Below are 16,571 nucleotides of genomic sequence, written 5' to 3' on the forward strand. Positions count from 1 at the left end.
GCAATGAGCTACTAATTTAGACTCAAGTAATTAAAGCAGGTCATGTTTGCATGTTGTGGAATTGTAAACAGCTGAAACCAATATTATATCAGTGTTCTGACATTAACCTGAGGGCCACATTAAGTGAAGGTGGGGGCCGCATGTGGCCCCCGGGCCGCCAGTTGCCCACCCCTGAACTAGCACATATCAAGAGACAATGTATTATGGACTGCACATGTTTGAGCTGTTGCTTGACCACTTGAACTGTTTGTTCTGACCTGCAATTATAAGCAGTGCATTTAAGTTATGTTTATTCACTTTTGGTTTATTGATTATTTAATGTATAATGAAATGTTTATCCTGCTTATAGTTTCTCATATTTAACCTTGAGTAAGTCTGACTTACTTATGTAATCTTATTTGATGCTTTAAGTATTACATATGATTTGACCAATTGCATCATGACATGATTATAAATTATGTTTGATTTCATTATGAATGATTTATTATTTCTTATTGCCAGTCTTGAATATGAATTGAATGCCATCTATTTATAGTTTATTGGATATGTTTATAATTCCAAATATTGTATATTTCTGTTTACTTTGTACAGCACACATCAATGTTTCAGTAAAGATACCACAAGAGTTCTCTGTCTCCACCTCCTCTCCTTATATGGTCAGCCCCGTGACCATCACCTGTTCACCACTGTCAGTCACACCTGAACCGATTACCCAAGACACTCTTTCACAGCCCATGTAATTTAACCAGTATATTCTTAGCCAGAATAAATAGCCTTCACAGACATTCTTTAATCTTTTAGTGTAAAAAAAGTTTTTACATTTAGTCATTTCCACATAGGGATAATGCCGGGATAGGGTTTTTCTTCTTTTTTTCCCCAGATATTTGTTGGTCTTCTCTGCCTTTATTGGATAGCACAGTTAAGAATGATAGGAAACAGGGAGAGAGAGATGGGGAGTGACATGCAGCAAAGGTCATCAGGCTCGGGAATCAACCTGTGACTCGCTGACAGGCCTTAACCACTAGGCCATCGGTGCCCCAATGGGCATGATGCATCGCTACACAAGATTTAATATTAGGAATTTTATTGTTCAGCAATTACCTAAAACAGCACTCAGATGTTGAATCACCTATACCAAAACATAACATTCATTGTATAATACTTCATGTGGTTAATTTCGTGTGGTCTCTGTTTATAACAAAGAAAGGCTTTTCCACAAAAATATATACATACTGTATTAGAAGCACAAGCTAAAAACATGTTGAACTTTATTGTTAGTCCATGGACTTATCACTCCAAGCCATTGACTTTCTCTTAGCAAGATCCATCCAGGAAGGTTGTCTGCTGTTTGTCAAGGACTGCAGGGGAGATGACTGCGTAGGTGACGATGACGGCAACGAAGACTGTGAGATATGTTTCCTCAGCCATTTGTCCTCGTGATCAGCTAGCCTCCCTGGAACTTTGGAAGGGCTTGACTCTGAAAGAAACCCTCTCTTTGTTACTCTTTGCACTCTGAACACCAATTTCTACCATTTTCCCTTTACAGGCATCGTTAAGCTGCCCGTTAGCTACGCACCTTGAAGTCTCACTCCTGGCTTCCCCTCTGGATCTCTATCTGAAGTTGTGGTTATAGCTATGGGAAGAGACTTTGCTGGTGTCCTTGCTTCTGTTTGGGGTTTCCTCAGTTCCACCTGTAGAGGTAATAATAAGATAATAATAAGATAATCTGTGGTGATACCGTGATGGTATTTTATTATGTAGTAGGAAATGGGTAACGCATCACACATCTTAACTAATTTTGCTGCATTGCATTTAATAGTGTGAGTAGTGGTGAAGTACCTTGTTTCCAGACGGAGTAGTCAACTCTGTCTGTTTCTGGAGGAAGGCTGCACGTTCACCTACGGACACTGCCCTCTCTGATAGGGAAGGTCCTTCTCCTTTCCCCTGAAATACAGTGGATCTTTCTCCTCGTCCTGAAGCTGGAGTTGAAGCAGGAGCTGCTGTTGTTGAAGGGGTATAGCTAGAAACCACGGCCTGAGCTGATGTTGAAGGTTTGGGATGGGTGGCAGAGCGGAAACTCCTGGTTGTAGGAGGTTGGCTTGAGGAGAGGGTAGAGTGCGTCAGTGATGATTGCAATGGTGCCTGTAGTTGTGGTGAACTATGCTGTTCTTTTACAGTTGTCGTCTGTACTTGTGTGATAATTGGTGACTGTGTCACAGTCTGTGCTTGATTTGTTGGCTTTGCTTGTGGTTGCGACGTTGCCTGCATGCTTGCGAAATCTCTGGGCAGTCTGCTTGTCAAGAGCTGCTGAAAGCTCCTGGTCTTTTCCATGGCCATGCTCATCCATGATACCTCAGCCGAAGACTGTGGGACAGTCTCGGGATCCTCCTTGGGCTTTGAGAAGATAGCCTGGTCTTCTGAAGTCACAGCAGGAGTCATGTGAGGATCAGCAGTAGGTGTTTGGACACATTTTACTGGAAGGGTGGAGGAGGAACTAGACTGGGACGGTATTCCATCTAAATAATAAAACAAGTGAGTTAGACACACATGCCGTGCAATAGCTATAGCCTGGGTGCTGTTTTAATGAGCACAAAGGTCCCCTGGGATTGGTAACGTCTTATCACTCCACAGCGATTATTCTACTTTGTGTGAAGGTTATCTCCTCACAGACACCGTATTACTATCTGATAATAACTAACTATGTGATCAAAGTCTAATCCTGCAGTAACTGAGACCTTTGTTGTTATAATTCTGTTCTAAACCTATAGCACATGGTAGAATGAAAGAGTACTCTGTGTGTGTGTGTGTGTGTGTGTGTGTGTGTGTGTGTGTGTGTGTGTGTGTGTGTGTGTGTGTGTGTGTGTGTGTGTGTGTGTGTGTGTGTGTGTGCGCGTGCGTTTGTGCGTGCGTGTGCGTGCGTAGGGGGCTGGGCAGTTAGATAAGACAGAAATCCAGGCAAATTTCATGCAAAGTAAAAGAGTAATACACCGTAGGTTTACTGCTGTGTTCCGACTCACCTGTTTGTCTAAGGTACCCAGGGGCACAAGGGTTGCTTGTGGACAGCTTTGCAGATGCAGGGCTATCATTATCTCCTAAATTCTCTCTTGCTTTGCTGTTGCCATAGTGCTGGTCAGACAAGGCCGACTTTGTGGGACGGTTGTATGGCACAGTGAGGGGGGCTAGCGACCCCACCTCTGCACTATAACGTTTAACTCTGGAGTCAGAAGGTGTTGAGGCCACATCTGACCGAAATTTCAAAGACAGAGAGGTGGTGCGGAGCGTAACGCCAAATGCTGACTTTCCTTCACCCTCTGGGTCCTCTTTTGTTTCCAGTGCATTTTCCACACCCTCCTCTATGGCCTTGACCTCCTCTTTCTCTACAGCACCCGCATCCACGGCTATCTGCTTCAACGGCATGACTGTTTCACCTTTTTTCTCGGGTCTCTCTCCGTCCTGACCTTTGGCAGCAATGCCAGAGAAACGGAACGACCCAGAGCCTGGGACTGGCCTCTGCACTCCTGTGGTGGATAGCACCTCTCTCTGACTTTGAACCTGCAGCTGCCGAGCAAAGGAAGACTTGGAAGCCCCCGTGGAGGCTAAACCGGTCCAGAGTTGATCGGTAGGGCATGAGACAAGGTCATTAGAAGGGGCCTGAGTCTCAAGATCTCCAGGGCCCACACTTTGCTCTTGCTTGTCTGGATGAACAGATGATGACTGTGACTGTTGGCTGGCTAGTGCATCAGCAGCAGGTCCGTGGGGTTTGTCTCCAAGTAGCTGTGTGGTCGCTCTGGCAGTGACAGCTCCCCCAGGTACAGCGTGCTCCTGTTGGGTCAGCCGATGGGGCAGGGATTTTGGGGCTTCTTGTTGTGTGTCAGCGGACCTGGGTGTGATGGACAAAGGCTCTGTGGATTTTGACGGTGGACATTGAGATGAAGTCGTGGTGTCAATTTTCTCTTTCTCTGTCCCCGGCATCTGGGCAGGGTCAGAGTGCAACTGTGTCATCTCATCGTGAGCGGTCAGTTGTTGTTCCTCGTTCTTCTCAGACACGGAATGATGATGAGTGTTGTTCAGAGGTCTGCAGTCGGTCTGATCAAAAACAGATAAAAAGAGGAAAGGAAGTGGTTGAGGGTGTGTTTGCATGTTCATCCTCGCACGTTTATGTGTAAAAGAGAACAATTCACTCACTGCTGGAGGCCTCTTCGCTTTTGCACTGGCCCTCTGGTTTCTGGGTTTGACAGACATACGATGACGTGCTGCAGAGGTATCCAGGCAAGGGGTGAATTGGGCTGGACCACTGAAGTCCGTTGAAGGGGAAGCTTTGATAGGAGGGGCGGCGGGGATGGCAGAGAGAGGCATGGGGTGAGATGGAGTGACGGGCACAGATTTGATCGATGTGGCTTTAGGGATGGGCGAGAGCAGGCAAGAGGTAGTCTGGGACGTAACCTGAGGAGAAAAGGAAAAATAAAAATGAATCAGGCACGCACACATGCGTACATGTGCACACACGCACGCACACACACACACATGCATGCACGCACACTCTCTCTCTCTCTCTCTCACACACACACACACACACACACACACACACACACACACACACACACACACACACACACACACACACACACACACACACACACACACACACACACACACACACACACACACACACACACACACAACCATTAATTCCATATACGCTTACCCTAACCATAACAAATACTACCCTATTGCTTACACTAGCCCTAAAATAATAGATAGATAGATTTTAGATATAAATAGCAACATAAGTGTTTCAGAAAACTCTTAGAATTTAGAACAGTGATTTACACTAACCTTATGAAACTGCAGTATGAATGACCCACCAACCAAACATTAGATAAACTTGCCCTCTAACTCTCCTAATAGTAAGATAAGAAAGTGCTTATCTGTTAACCACTTGAGACTTGACTTGACTACATCCATATTCAAGAATCAAGTTCTGCGGGGAACATTCACCGAAAACAGCAGATCAGAAGCTCACAATGCGTTTGTTTTGCTACACTTTTTGAGCATGTGGATCAGTTATTTATAGCAAAGGGATTTGATGTAGAGGGGAAAAAATAGCGATACAATTACACAGCCAACTCAGGTCAAGTTTACTAAGTATAGACGTTGATAAATCACCTTGCTGTAGGTCCCTGTGGTAATGATGTCACCCACGGACATCTCGGAGGGGCTGTGAGGAAGACCGTCATCCTCCGAGCGGCTGCCCAAGTCCTCTGGATGTTTGATTGGCACAAGTGCAGGCGGCGGGCCCAAATGCAGTTTCTGCTGCTGAAGCTTCATCTGGGAAATGCAGAGCAAAGGTGTCGTATTATATTACATAGATAGAAGGTCTCTGTTACCAAACAACATACTGTACGACCGAGAGCTATACCTGCAGGGCTTTGATCTTGCTGTGAACGTTCTCTTGGGACTGGGCGTTTGCCAGTTGAGGATCTGGAAAGACATCGTCAGCCATGAAGATGCTGTCATGTGACAGGGCTCGGAATCCCAGACTGCCCTGGGAACACCTGAGGGAGGATGACAAAAGGGGCGGATAGGAAGTCAGCGGAGGAGAGGGGGGGAAAAAGGCGGTACAGGAACATGTACTGCTAAATGGTGCATTTATATAGTGCCTTTTATCCAAGGGGCTTTACAGAGGTATCAGTTAGAAACATAGGGAGTAAGTAAGCAATGACGTTGTTGACTGTTGCTAAGGCACTGCTCTCACCAACACAAACTCAAATTATTTGTGTATGTGCAAATGATAATAATGTAATTATACATGGTAATATAGAACAAATATTCAGATTTAAGGCACTGCTCTCACCAACACAAACTCAAATCACTTGTGTGTGTGTGCAAATAATAATAATGTAATTATATAAAATAATAAAATAAAATATATAACAAAATATTCAGGTTTAAAAAAACTCACACTAGATCTTCCTCTGAGCCGAGACCCTCTTCTGGTGTGATGTCACTGGCTGACTGGCTGAGCTTGGTGCTTCTCCCTACATCTACTTTCTTTGTTCTCCCAAAAAGGCGTGTTTTCAGATTCTTCAGCTTGGACTTCTTCTTCCCTGACAGCCCAAAATGCACAACTAATTTATATATGCTCTATTTGTATTATAATTGTCACATATCTGAGGTATGTTGTATGTGACCTTACGTAATTCAACACTGAACTCTGGGTGTGATAACTATGTGCTGCATCTTTTGTATTCAAATGTCCTACTACAGAATTTTTGAGTGGTGCAAACCACTCCAACAACCAGCTTTGTCTGTATGTGTCTATGTATGTGTGTACCTGTACCTGTGTGTACCTGTACGTGGCCCCACGTACATGTGAGCATGGTTGCTATGGTTAGTGTGTGACGTCACTGACTAGTTGCACCACTCAGTTCACACGGGTGTGATCTTTTTACTTGTGAATAGGCGTTTAACTTCTCTTGCTTAATTGTTACTGAATTCAAATGTCCCGTTATCCTGTCATAATTAAATTAAATTTTGTTTAATCTTTTATGTAAAGCACTTTGAATTGCCTTGTTGAAATGTGCTATACAACTAAACTTGCCTTGCCTTTACACCAATGTATACTTTATTGTTTTCAAATCTTCAACATACATCTGATTATTCTCTCATGCATTATACGTATATAGCAGAGAATCTCACCTGGAATGTCTTCTGTGTATTCCTCTGTATCCTTTGAGAAAGACTCCATAATTCTGATCAAATGAGCTGAAGCAAAGACAAGAGGGCAGACATGGACGTCACACAGACCCAATGGAAATGAGGCTCAACAGTCACAGTATTACCCCCAAAGCACTTAAGAGTTTTGTAGATGCTGTTGTCACGTGCAATAATCTTATCTACATTGCATGAATGTCCTAGGTGATGTATACCCTGGCCATTGGAGCACATGTTTATTTCCACTTCACACACCTGTTTCATTGCATTACCGTAAGTCTAACACTTGAGTCTCCACCTGAGCTCAAAGGTTTATTGCCCATTATCAGCAATGTGACAAAGCTTTGCCTTCTAACGAGGAAAGGTGTGGCGAGAACACTCTTCTCGGCACATGGAGGTGCTTACAGTAAAAGCCATATAATGTTTGAGAAACAATCGGTTAAAGAAAAGGTTTTCACAATTTATATTTCATTTCAGTTTAACATATTCATATGCAGGCCTGGGCCGTGGCTCAGTGGTCCAGGCGCCTTGGCTGGTAATCCAGTCTGGCAGTGTGCCGCGGGTTCGACTCCCGATCCCGATGGCCTTTACTGCATGTCTTCCCCCCCATCTCTCTCCCCATTTCCTGTCAGCCTACTGTCTGTCCCTCCATAAAATATATAAAATAAAGGCGAAAGCCACAAAAAAACATTAAAAAAAAAAACATATTCATATGCAATGCCTAAATAGTCACAATATCACTGAGCTGTCCAACTTTCCTGATGTATCATGGGAGTTTTGTACAAAGCAAACCATGCTTGCGGTAGTGTTCCTCGCCTGACAAACACCAGAACTGGGTTGAAACACTGCACAAGTAAAGCTGATTGGGAGCAAGATGTAGAGCAGTGTGTCCTTATTAATTTGTGCGGTACTTTAACTCACTCTTCAACAACACCCTGAGCTGAAGTTCTGCATGGAATATACCAATACATACATCATGTTCTATATAATGTACAAATTAAGTTGTACTGTCATTCGTTGTTTTCCAACACAAGCTCCAAGCTCTATCTGTGACGTAAATATATAATATGGTCCCCTGATAGAAGGTATATAGTTTCATCTATCTCCTGACCTATAGGGTCAGTGCCATGTCAGCAGCCCTGGGCAGTACATTCTCTGTGCGGTCAACAGAACCCGATCCTGTTTGGCATGGATGGCTGCTGATAATACAAGATACATTATGAGGCTATGAAGAAACATGCAAAGTCCAATGCACACCTCAGGCTGGGTTAGAGAAAAAACGTATTATACTGTAACTCAGTGACAATAAAATATTACGTGTGATATTATTTTTAACTGTCCTGTCCTGTTGTTGGCCCCAAAACATCCTGCTTTGCAGAGTTGGAGCGTCACCCTATAATAATATAACTATAGCACCATCACCGACTAAAACGGGGGATAATCTCCTGGATTATTAACATTGCAGAGAGATCCTTGTAAGATTTCACACACTATAATCCATAACGTAATCTCAATCAATTTCTACCGCAACAGCAGACATCCGTTGATATTGCATATTGATGACAAATGCGAACTATATAGTACGTTATTCAGTCTATCGTATATCAGTATATCATCATGCAGGAAAATGAGTTATTTGGTGTACTTACCAAATGTATGTCAGAGTCTCACTGCCGTCCTCTCTCTTTTTGTCAAAACCCAGGAGTTCTCTTGTCTAGAGGACTATCTTTAAACCGTGGTACGTCTGTTGTCAACATCTGCAGATGCAAGGGGAGACAGAGAGGTACTGTAGGAGGCCAAGGAAGGTAGAAGGAGAGTGAGAAAATCTGACAGAGGAGAGGGAGAGGGTCACTCCATGGCAGGTTGAACAAAATGCACACAGAGAAAATAGAGGACAGTATGAGACTCGGTGAGAGAGAGAGAAGAGAGGAGGAGAGAGAGAGAGAGAGAGAGAGAGAGAGAGAGAGAGAGAGTCCATTACATTAGTGGTACACTGTGGCCCATTGCGCTAAGCTCCTTATGAAACGCTAACCTGATTTTAGGCCCAGAAATGAGAGTAGAGGGAAAAAATAAAGCTCCAGTTGTAAAGAGGGCAGGCATTACTGCTGACTGCTGAGACACAACCAGACCAGACTAACGGCTTGAAAAGAGGCAAGACTGTGAGAAACTAAAACTAAAAAAAGACAAGAAAGAGATACAAAAAAAATAGAAATCAACAATCACACAGACAAGAGTCCCAGCAGACATCTGCCTTAACAAACATAACTTAATATAGGCTTATTTAAATGATGCAGGTAGAATTAACATAATTATTTCATTATGTACACATTATCGACTTCATCAGAATGCAATGATTCATGAGGAAAATGGGGGATGGTATAGAGAGAGAAGGGTGTGACGTATGAAGGCAATGATATGAGTCATTATTCACTTTATATGCAGTCAGGTATCTTAAAGGAAGCATATAACTGGTCCTCACTAATGCTCATTATAATATGGCACCATTTTTGTCTACTCATTCTGTGTCTCAGAGGAGTGCTGTTTACAGTTCAGAAACCCGCCTACCAGTGACATAATCGGTAGGCAGGTTTGGTCATTTCAAGATTTTATTTATTTATTTTTGTTTAATGCGAGAACAATATGGTATAGTATGCTAACTTTCCAGGAATAAAATGCCTGCGGAATTCTCCCTATTTATTTATTTATTGAGAAGAAATATGATACAGAACTGCCCCTCCTCTGTGACACAGTAGACAAAAATGGTACCATATATACACTAGTATATAGTATATAATATATATAGAACCAATTTTAGAAGATGAAAATGGCTGATCAAAGTCGTCCTAGCCGTAGAAGCCTAGTGGGTACCGAGGCTAAAGTCATCCTTAGTGCTACCCTAACTTTTTAGCTCCCGTGAGACTCCCGTGACCCAAACTAGTGGCTATTTTCATTACTTTTTTTTTGTTTTTTTTCCTATTTTTAAAAAATAATTAAAAAACAATATGTAGGAAACAAAAAAATAAAGGGGTATTTACTCGCTGACGAGAGAACAAAGCCTGCACACATCTGAATCACTACATTAAAATGGACCAAAGTCCTATAAGGCTGAATTTTGCACTATATTATCTTTCTAAACCTCATTTGAGAAGGACAGAATGGAATAGGAACATATAGGCCACTCAACTATCTTTACTGAACGGGGGGATATAATCAAAAATAAAGAATATCATCTCTGTCCAAAGTGCTCTGCTGTATGTTGTTGAACCTACCATAGAGAGATTTTGTTTTTATTTATTTATAATAAGGAAATAACTCATGACAGTCATGGTAAATTGTAATTATGTCACAGCTAAGGGGCGTTGTTCCATGCTGTCAAGAGTTATTGCATCGATATATTATTTAAAAAAACTCAGCTTTGATATCTGGACTGATCCCAACATCCCACACCCATCAAAAAAGATCACCATTTCTACAGTCTCAAATCTAGTAGGCTAAAGATGAATGCCCCATCAGTTAAATGTCACATGGTCTTGGTGTTAGCTACTGTATAATTATGAAGAAAAACTACAGTACACGTAGAATAGGCTTTTTAATGTGATTTTAACTGATACCCTAGCTTAGTTTGATACTGTGCAATAAACCTGCCCAATGTATAGGTCCGCTGCCCCTTTCGTAAAATGCAGATGTATGATTAAAATAGTTCAGTGTATGTCGTTTCTGTTGGATTAGAATCTCTTCCCTTTCTGATCCCAGATGAGGACATTGCATATCGAGATTAAGGGCGAATACTAGATAGATAATCTGATCACTATCCTGTCTAACTGAGCACATGCTGCTTCTTGCTCATCCAAGCAAATGTTAAATATATTCAAATATGTTAACACGTTTTATAAACACTAAAACTGGTGATTTATAAAAGGTAGTGACTAGTCATTAAATTAAGTATTTTGTGTGAGCCAATTTAAACTCAGGACTATCAATGCCTTATATAGCATATAAGCAGTGATATAGAAAATGCGTAACTGCTTAAAGGACCACTTCACCACTTTTCAACCTATCTTCATATAATAGGTCCTCACTAATAATCATGAAAAAATGGCGCAATTCTTTTCTACTCTCTCTGTCTCATAGGAGGGCTGTGGGCAGTTCAGAAACCGTCCTCCAGTGACATCATCGATGGGGAATACAAGCTAATAGAAACTGCAGGCTTTCTAGTCCTGAAAAGTTGCAATGCGAAAATGGAAGCCATCGTTCAAACATTTTTGTAAAAGTATCTTGTTTAAAAAATAAAAATCACACCCGTGTGAACTGAGTGGTGTAAGGTCTTATATAGCCTGTCTGACGTAATGAAATCATGTCTGACGTAATGAAATGACACCCGGGTGAACAGGGTGAACATAGCAACCATGCTCATTTTTTCTGCACAAACAAAGCCAGTTGTAGGAGTGGTTTACACCACTCAAAAATCTGCATGATGATGTCACTGGAGGATGGTTTCTAAACTGCCCACAGCCCTCCTATGAGACACAGACTGAGTAGAAAAAAATCGTGCCATTTTTTCATGATTATTAGTGAGGACCTATTATATGAAGATAGGTTGAAAAGTGGTGAAGTGGTCCTTTAATAGTGTATAGTTGAAACGTTTATAACAGTGTTTACAAATGATACATTTATGATGAATTAAGTATTTATTAATGCTCCGTACAGCTGCACCCCATGCATTAACAGATCATCTTTGGTGATGTGGAAATTACAGGATTTTAAATACAAATGACAATAATAAACAAAAAAACAAGAAACAAGAAAAAAAAAGTTAATAATAAAATAACCATATTGATCCAACATGAGCTAAACTGTAAACGGAAGTTAAAAATGCAAGTAGCAATTAAAATAATTCTCATACAGTTCACAAAAACATGTATTCTCAAATGACAAATTGTTCCTATCAAACGTTATGTTCCCGACATTTATCACCCAGTTCTGAGAATGTCAAAGCTATTTATTTAAGGCACATAGAATAAAAAACTGGGACAGCTGGGGGTTGGTACTACATCCCAATTAAGACAGAGAAAAAAAACATTCCAGATTCCTATACATACGTATCATAGTGTCTTTGTATGTTTAGTATGAAAAATGTCTACAGTGGTCTCCTGGCACTGCCTCAGGTCGTAGTCACAATATCCAATGGAGAAACGACCCTGCATGAGGGAGGGAGGGGGGTGCAAAAAAAGTTGCAGCCATTACAAAGTCAAAAAGTTGCCATTCATATTCATTTTAACATAGTCTTAAATGTGATCGCTTACTTTAGGCTTCTTGAAGTAATCAAGTCCTCTACCTATTTTGATGATCCAGCCATTGTCGAACCTATATGGGATGTCATTAGGATTAGGTTACATGATGCAGGAACAATCAACGTACAATGAAATGCTTTTTAGGTCAGCCTTTCAGGGCTGTTGTGTTGTGGCTGCATAGAATGCATTTGTATCCTTAAGCGACTTGAACTTGGGGGGAATATAAGTTCAAGACAAGTTCCCCTTATTATCATGTGTATTGGAATTTACAATGACTACTTAACCCATTTAGGCCTGAAATTTAAAAAATGTCTTCTGTATCAGTGGTGCTCAATATGTCAATGACTCCAAAAAATGTAATTGGCCTCCGCCCCCCATCCGAAATATTCCAGGGACCTCCCCAGAAGCAAATATTTGAGTTAAAATGTTCACTCTGTAATAATATATATTCAAAGATTTGAGGCACATTTTCACGATTTTTCAAAAATAGCAGACCTACAAGTTCATAGCGCACTCGGTGCCGCGCTATGAGCTTGTAGATCTGCTATTTTTCAATAGCTAAAGTATAACATAATTCTTTAAAACACCAAAAGGGGTTCCCGCCCAAAATGAGTTAACTGAAACTGAAAGCTATAACTGCAGACTATAAGAACTTATTTTTTCGATGGCATGAATGTAATAAGACACGTTATGGATGATAATTGAAGTTGCTCTTAAAACATGAGTTTTTATTAATGCTGTTGAGTGGCAGCAGGGAGCCTTACCTGATCTCCCTGTCGTGGATGGTGGACGAGTACTGCAGGTCCAGAGACACTCCCTGGGTCCGGAGAGACTGTTTAATGTCTTCCAGAGCACTGGTCTGCTGTGTACTATCCACCTGCTGAGTAGGACACGTTGTGATAAAATGGCAGTACGAGAAAATGTATGACAGTTTTCAAAAATAAGCTGTATTCATTCATAGTTCATACTTTGTCGTATGACAACATGGCGTGATGAAAAATAGCCTAGAGTTTCAAATAATTTGCATTATCTTTTATTTGCAACTGGTAACTTAGTTATTTCCAGCAAACATTATATTAGGCTTTAGCTGCTGTCTTTTCTATATGACTTAAGAACATACTACAATGACGATGATAGAAGTAAATAAAATGGCCTACTTCATCCTGAGAAGTGAGGAGGTGAATCCTTTCCACCTTACAAGACGCTTTTAGCAGCATCTCACAGAACCGCAAGAAGTTGTACAACTGTGGGAGGAGAGGGTTGCAAGTATGTCAGAATCTCCTCAACGCCAACGTTGACGATGGAGAGGGCCACTGTATTTCCACACTCACTCCAGAGGGCCACATTGCATATTGCTGTTGTAGCAAAAATAGCCGATCTACAAGCTCAAAACGCGTCGCGCTAATTTTGCAATATTTGAATTGAAATCCTGAATATTTTTTGGCTATTTTTGAATTGGAATCCTTACTAAAAAAAAGTAACCTTTTTATTTAATTTCAAATGCATTTTGTTATAGTTATGTTAACTTTATGAACTAAATACAAATACATTGGACATAAAAAAGACAATCAATAATATATCAATGTTCGGATATTAACCTGAGGGCCGCATTAAGTGATGGTGGGGGGCGCATGGGGCCCCCGGGCCACCAGTTGCCCATGTATGGCCTGATGGATTGTATGGTACTGTCAAATGTGCTATTTATCTGATAGTCGACTGATATGGGCATATATACTATATGGGCATGCCCCCTTTTGTGCCCTTATAAGGAGCAGACAGATTTGTTTGTGCCTGATGCCATGACGACACATTGAGGTTAGACAGCACTGAGATCGGCATACTGTATATGGAGCCGGCCAGCAACACTACATCTGACCTCAAACCCTTAGATCTCCATATATGGAGCTGACCGGTTCTGACATTCCATATGTTGATCCTTCCCCAACCGTCCTTCCTCTTCGATGTCTCCCTTTTGACTGATACCGGTCCATTCAAACTCTAGACGGGCTAGGTTTTTCAATGCTATTGAACACTGTTCATGTCTGTGTGTTGGTTCAAAAAAACAATGAAAAATATTAAAAAGCACTTTGGACAAAACCTCCATTGGACCCTCAAACTGTCTGCTAAAGCAGTTAACTCCACCACTTATCTCCCTCTCATGCAATGATGCAAGTAATTAGGACCACATGAGGATCTCTCACCATATGCAATGATGCTACAGTCATATTGTACATGAATCATGTGACAATAAAACAAGGAATCACGTGGATCTCGGGATCCACATTGGACGTCACTCATCTATGAGATGAGTCAGATGACTCCAAATTTGGGCAAGGTTTCTTCTGAGCCCCATTGAATTTTATTATCAAATTAAAATGTAATATTTCAGAAAGTATGAAGCATATGCGGAATAAATTAGTAATTAGTGTACGTACTTCTGTGGCCACTGGCCTGCTGGCAGTGTACACAAGACACGCGATTTAGAGATTAGACAGACACTCTTCTGAGTGGCTCTGCTTTTATAGTGTGTATAGGAATGATGATCACTACAATCAAAACTTTATATGCGGGAGCAGAGTTATTCATTAACCTTATTTCTGGAAGAACAGCTCACTTGACTATTACAAATATATGATCGCGGGGGCAACAGCTCCACCAGAGAGATCCAGACTTCCCTCTCCAGAGCAACATTAGTGACTTCCTCCTGGGGGATTCCGAGACGTTCCAAGGCCAGTGAGTCAATGTGTTTCCTCCAACTGCGCCTTGATCTGCCCCGGGTTCTCATCCCAGTGGGACGTTCCTCGAGGACCCTAGGGAGACACCGGAGAGGCATCCTAACCAGATGCCCGAACCATGCCCGAACTCGCCTTTCCAGGCGAAGAAGCAGCGACTCTACATGTCATGGACCCCGTATTTGGGTACAATCTACAATTCCATGTATCGATCTAGCTATTACACGTCCAAGTCTGACATCATGAATTCCATATTTGGGCATGGCTAACCTTGGAGATCCACTATGGATATACTGTATACTCATCATGAGATCACCAGACTGACACAGCATTTTAGCAGAGGCAGCATAAAAGGCACTAGTTTCGATCGTCTTTAGGGTTACGCTTTGATGACTTTCAGGTGTTTCAGTCCTCAAAATTCACTAACTCAGCTTTCAAGACCCTCAACTTTCAGGACATCAAGAGGATGATCTGCAGGACTTCTATCAGTGGGATTCTGACAGCTCTCCCTTGACACTACTCAGGATCCAGACTCGTACTCCTTTGGCTTTGGGTTAGATAATAATCTCATTAATTGTATTTAATGTATGCAAGAAAATAATTTATATATACAGTATCACCACCATGGAGGTTGTTGTGGGTTCGAATCCACTGTGGTTCATTCGGCTTTGTCGGTCATCTATGCGAACACAAATTGGCCACAATGTTCAGGCCGGGGGAGGGAAGCTGGGCGAGGAGGGACGATGATACTACTGGTCATTGCACATACACCTACGGGCTGGGGCAGGACCTGTCAGCAGGGAGTGTTGGACGGGAGGAGTAGGACGAAGGTCCTACTTGCTCCCGGTGGGGGCTCCTCACTGGCAGGTCAGTCAGTAGGATACAACAGCAGTGACTGACAACACAGAAATGTGTGTGGAAGGAGGAATTAAAATGATAAGTGAACATTAGGCATTACCTGGTGGATGTGTCGTATGTATGGGTCTTCCACCCAGACTTCTGTTAGAGTACTGCTGATATATGGTTTGAACAGAGCTTCATAACTGTGACCCGTAGCATCCTCTGCTATTCTGATCTGCTCATGGTATTTCCCATCTGATAAGAACAGGGAATACACAACGGGTTAACTACTGAGAACAGAAAGAGTGAAACAAATGTACAGCACTTCATACATGATCCCATCCTTCAATAGAATTAAAAAAAGAATACCTTCTTTCAGCTGGTTGACGTGAACTTTGATCTGCTCTGCTCTATCCATGTAGCTTTTTATCCTCTGTCTGAAGTGCACCTTCTTTGTGTCATCTTTCACTGCTGTGTAGATAGTAGCAGATGAAACGTTAGTTTGTCTTCATACAGGTGTCAGGTGTGTGTGTGTGTGAGACATGTGTGTGTGTGTGTGTGTGTGTGTGTGTGTGTCTGACACCTTTCAACACATCCATAAGCAACTGGATCCCTTCCTGGTAACAGACAAGGGATTCTTGGAAGCGAGAGCTCTGGTCCAGTTCCACTGCTCGTTTAAGCACAGACACAGCACATGCCTCCATCCCTGACACATGATTCTCGGTCATGATTTCAAAATCAGCCTGTTCGACGGCCGTCAAACGGGAATGTTCATGTTGATGCCTCGTTGGAACCCGAAAAAATTAAAACAGGTCTATCTTGGAAGATAACAAATCTGTACTTTTGTTGTTATGTGCATAAAGTGGTACTTCCTGAAACTTTCGGTCCTTGGTGCGCCTTAAAATCGGGTCCTGAAGGAACATAAAACAAAACATTTCTACTAACCTCGCGTCACCAGCCTTTCCCACCATTCTACACTCTCATCTCACAAACA

At 41.9% G+C, this 16,571-nt stretch overlaps 2 protein-coding genes across 3 annotated transcripts; both read right to left on the reverse strand.

The window, feature by feature from the left end:
• Nucleotides 1-1,049: 1,049 nt before the first annotated feature.
• cracdla (cracd like a) lies at nt 1,050-8,448 on the reverse strand. The gene is made up of 10 exons (XM_079517939.1): nt 8,364-8,448; nt 6,700-6,765; nt 5,963-6,107; nt 5,420-5,555; nt 5,167-5,328; nt 4,186-4,443; nt 3,018-4,086; nt 1,840-2,516; nt 1,577-1,691; nt 1,050-1,477 (listed from the first exon to the last, which is right to left on the reverse strand). The coding sequence occupies exons 2-10, from the start codon at nt 6,746-6,748 to the stop codon at nt 1,275-1,277; spliced, it is 2,814 nt and encodes a 937-aa protein (XP_079374065.1). The 5' UTR covers nt 6,749-6,765; nt 8,364-8,448; the 3' UTR covers nt 1,050-1,274.
• Nucleotides 8,449-11,349: 2,901 nt separating this feature from the next.
• Nucleotides 11,350-16,505, reverse strand: mitd1 (MIT, microtubule interacting and transport, domain containing 1). 2 transcript variants are annotated; one of them, XM_079518926.1, is made up of 7 exons: nt 16,161-16,505; nt 15,947-16,048; nt 15,696-15,832; nt 13,163-13,249; nt 12,770-12,885; nt 12,050-12,078; nt 11,350-11,912 (listed from the first exon to the last, which is right to left on the reverse strand). In XM_079518926.1, the coding sequence occupies exons 1-7, from the start codon at nt 16,303-16,305 to the stop codon at nt 11,887-11,889; spliced, it is 642 nt and encodes a 213-aa protein (XP_079375052.1). In that variant the 5' UTR covers nt 16,306-16,505; the 3' UTR covers nt 11,350-11,886. The 2 variants fall into 2 exon arrangements, with proteins under 2 accessions (XP_079375052.1, XP_079375051.1); XM_079518925.1 differs by having other exon boundaries at nt 11,358-11,912; nt 12,018-12,078; nt 16,161-16,504.
• Nucleotides 16,506-16,571: the final 66 nt, after the last annotated feature.

This window comes from Electrona antarctica (assembly GCF_951216825.1).
Source record: "Electrona antarctica genome assembly, chromosome: 13".
NCBI lineage: Eukaryota > Metazoa > Chordata > Actinopteri > Myctophiformes > Myctophidae > Electrona > Electrona antarctica.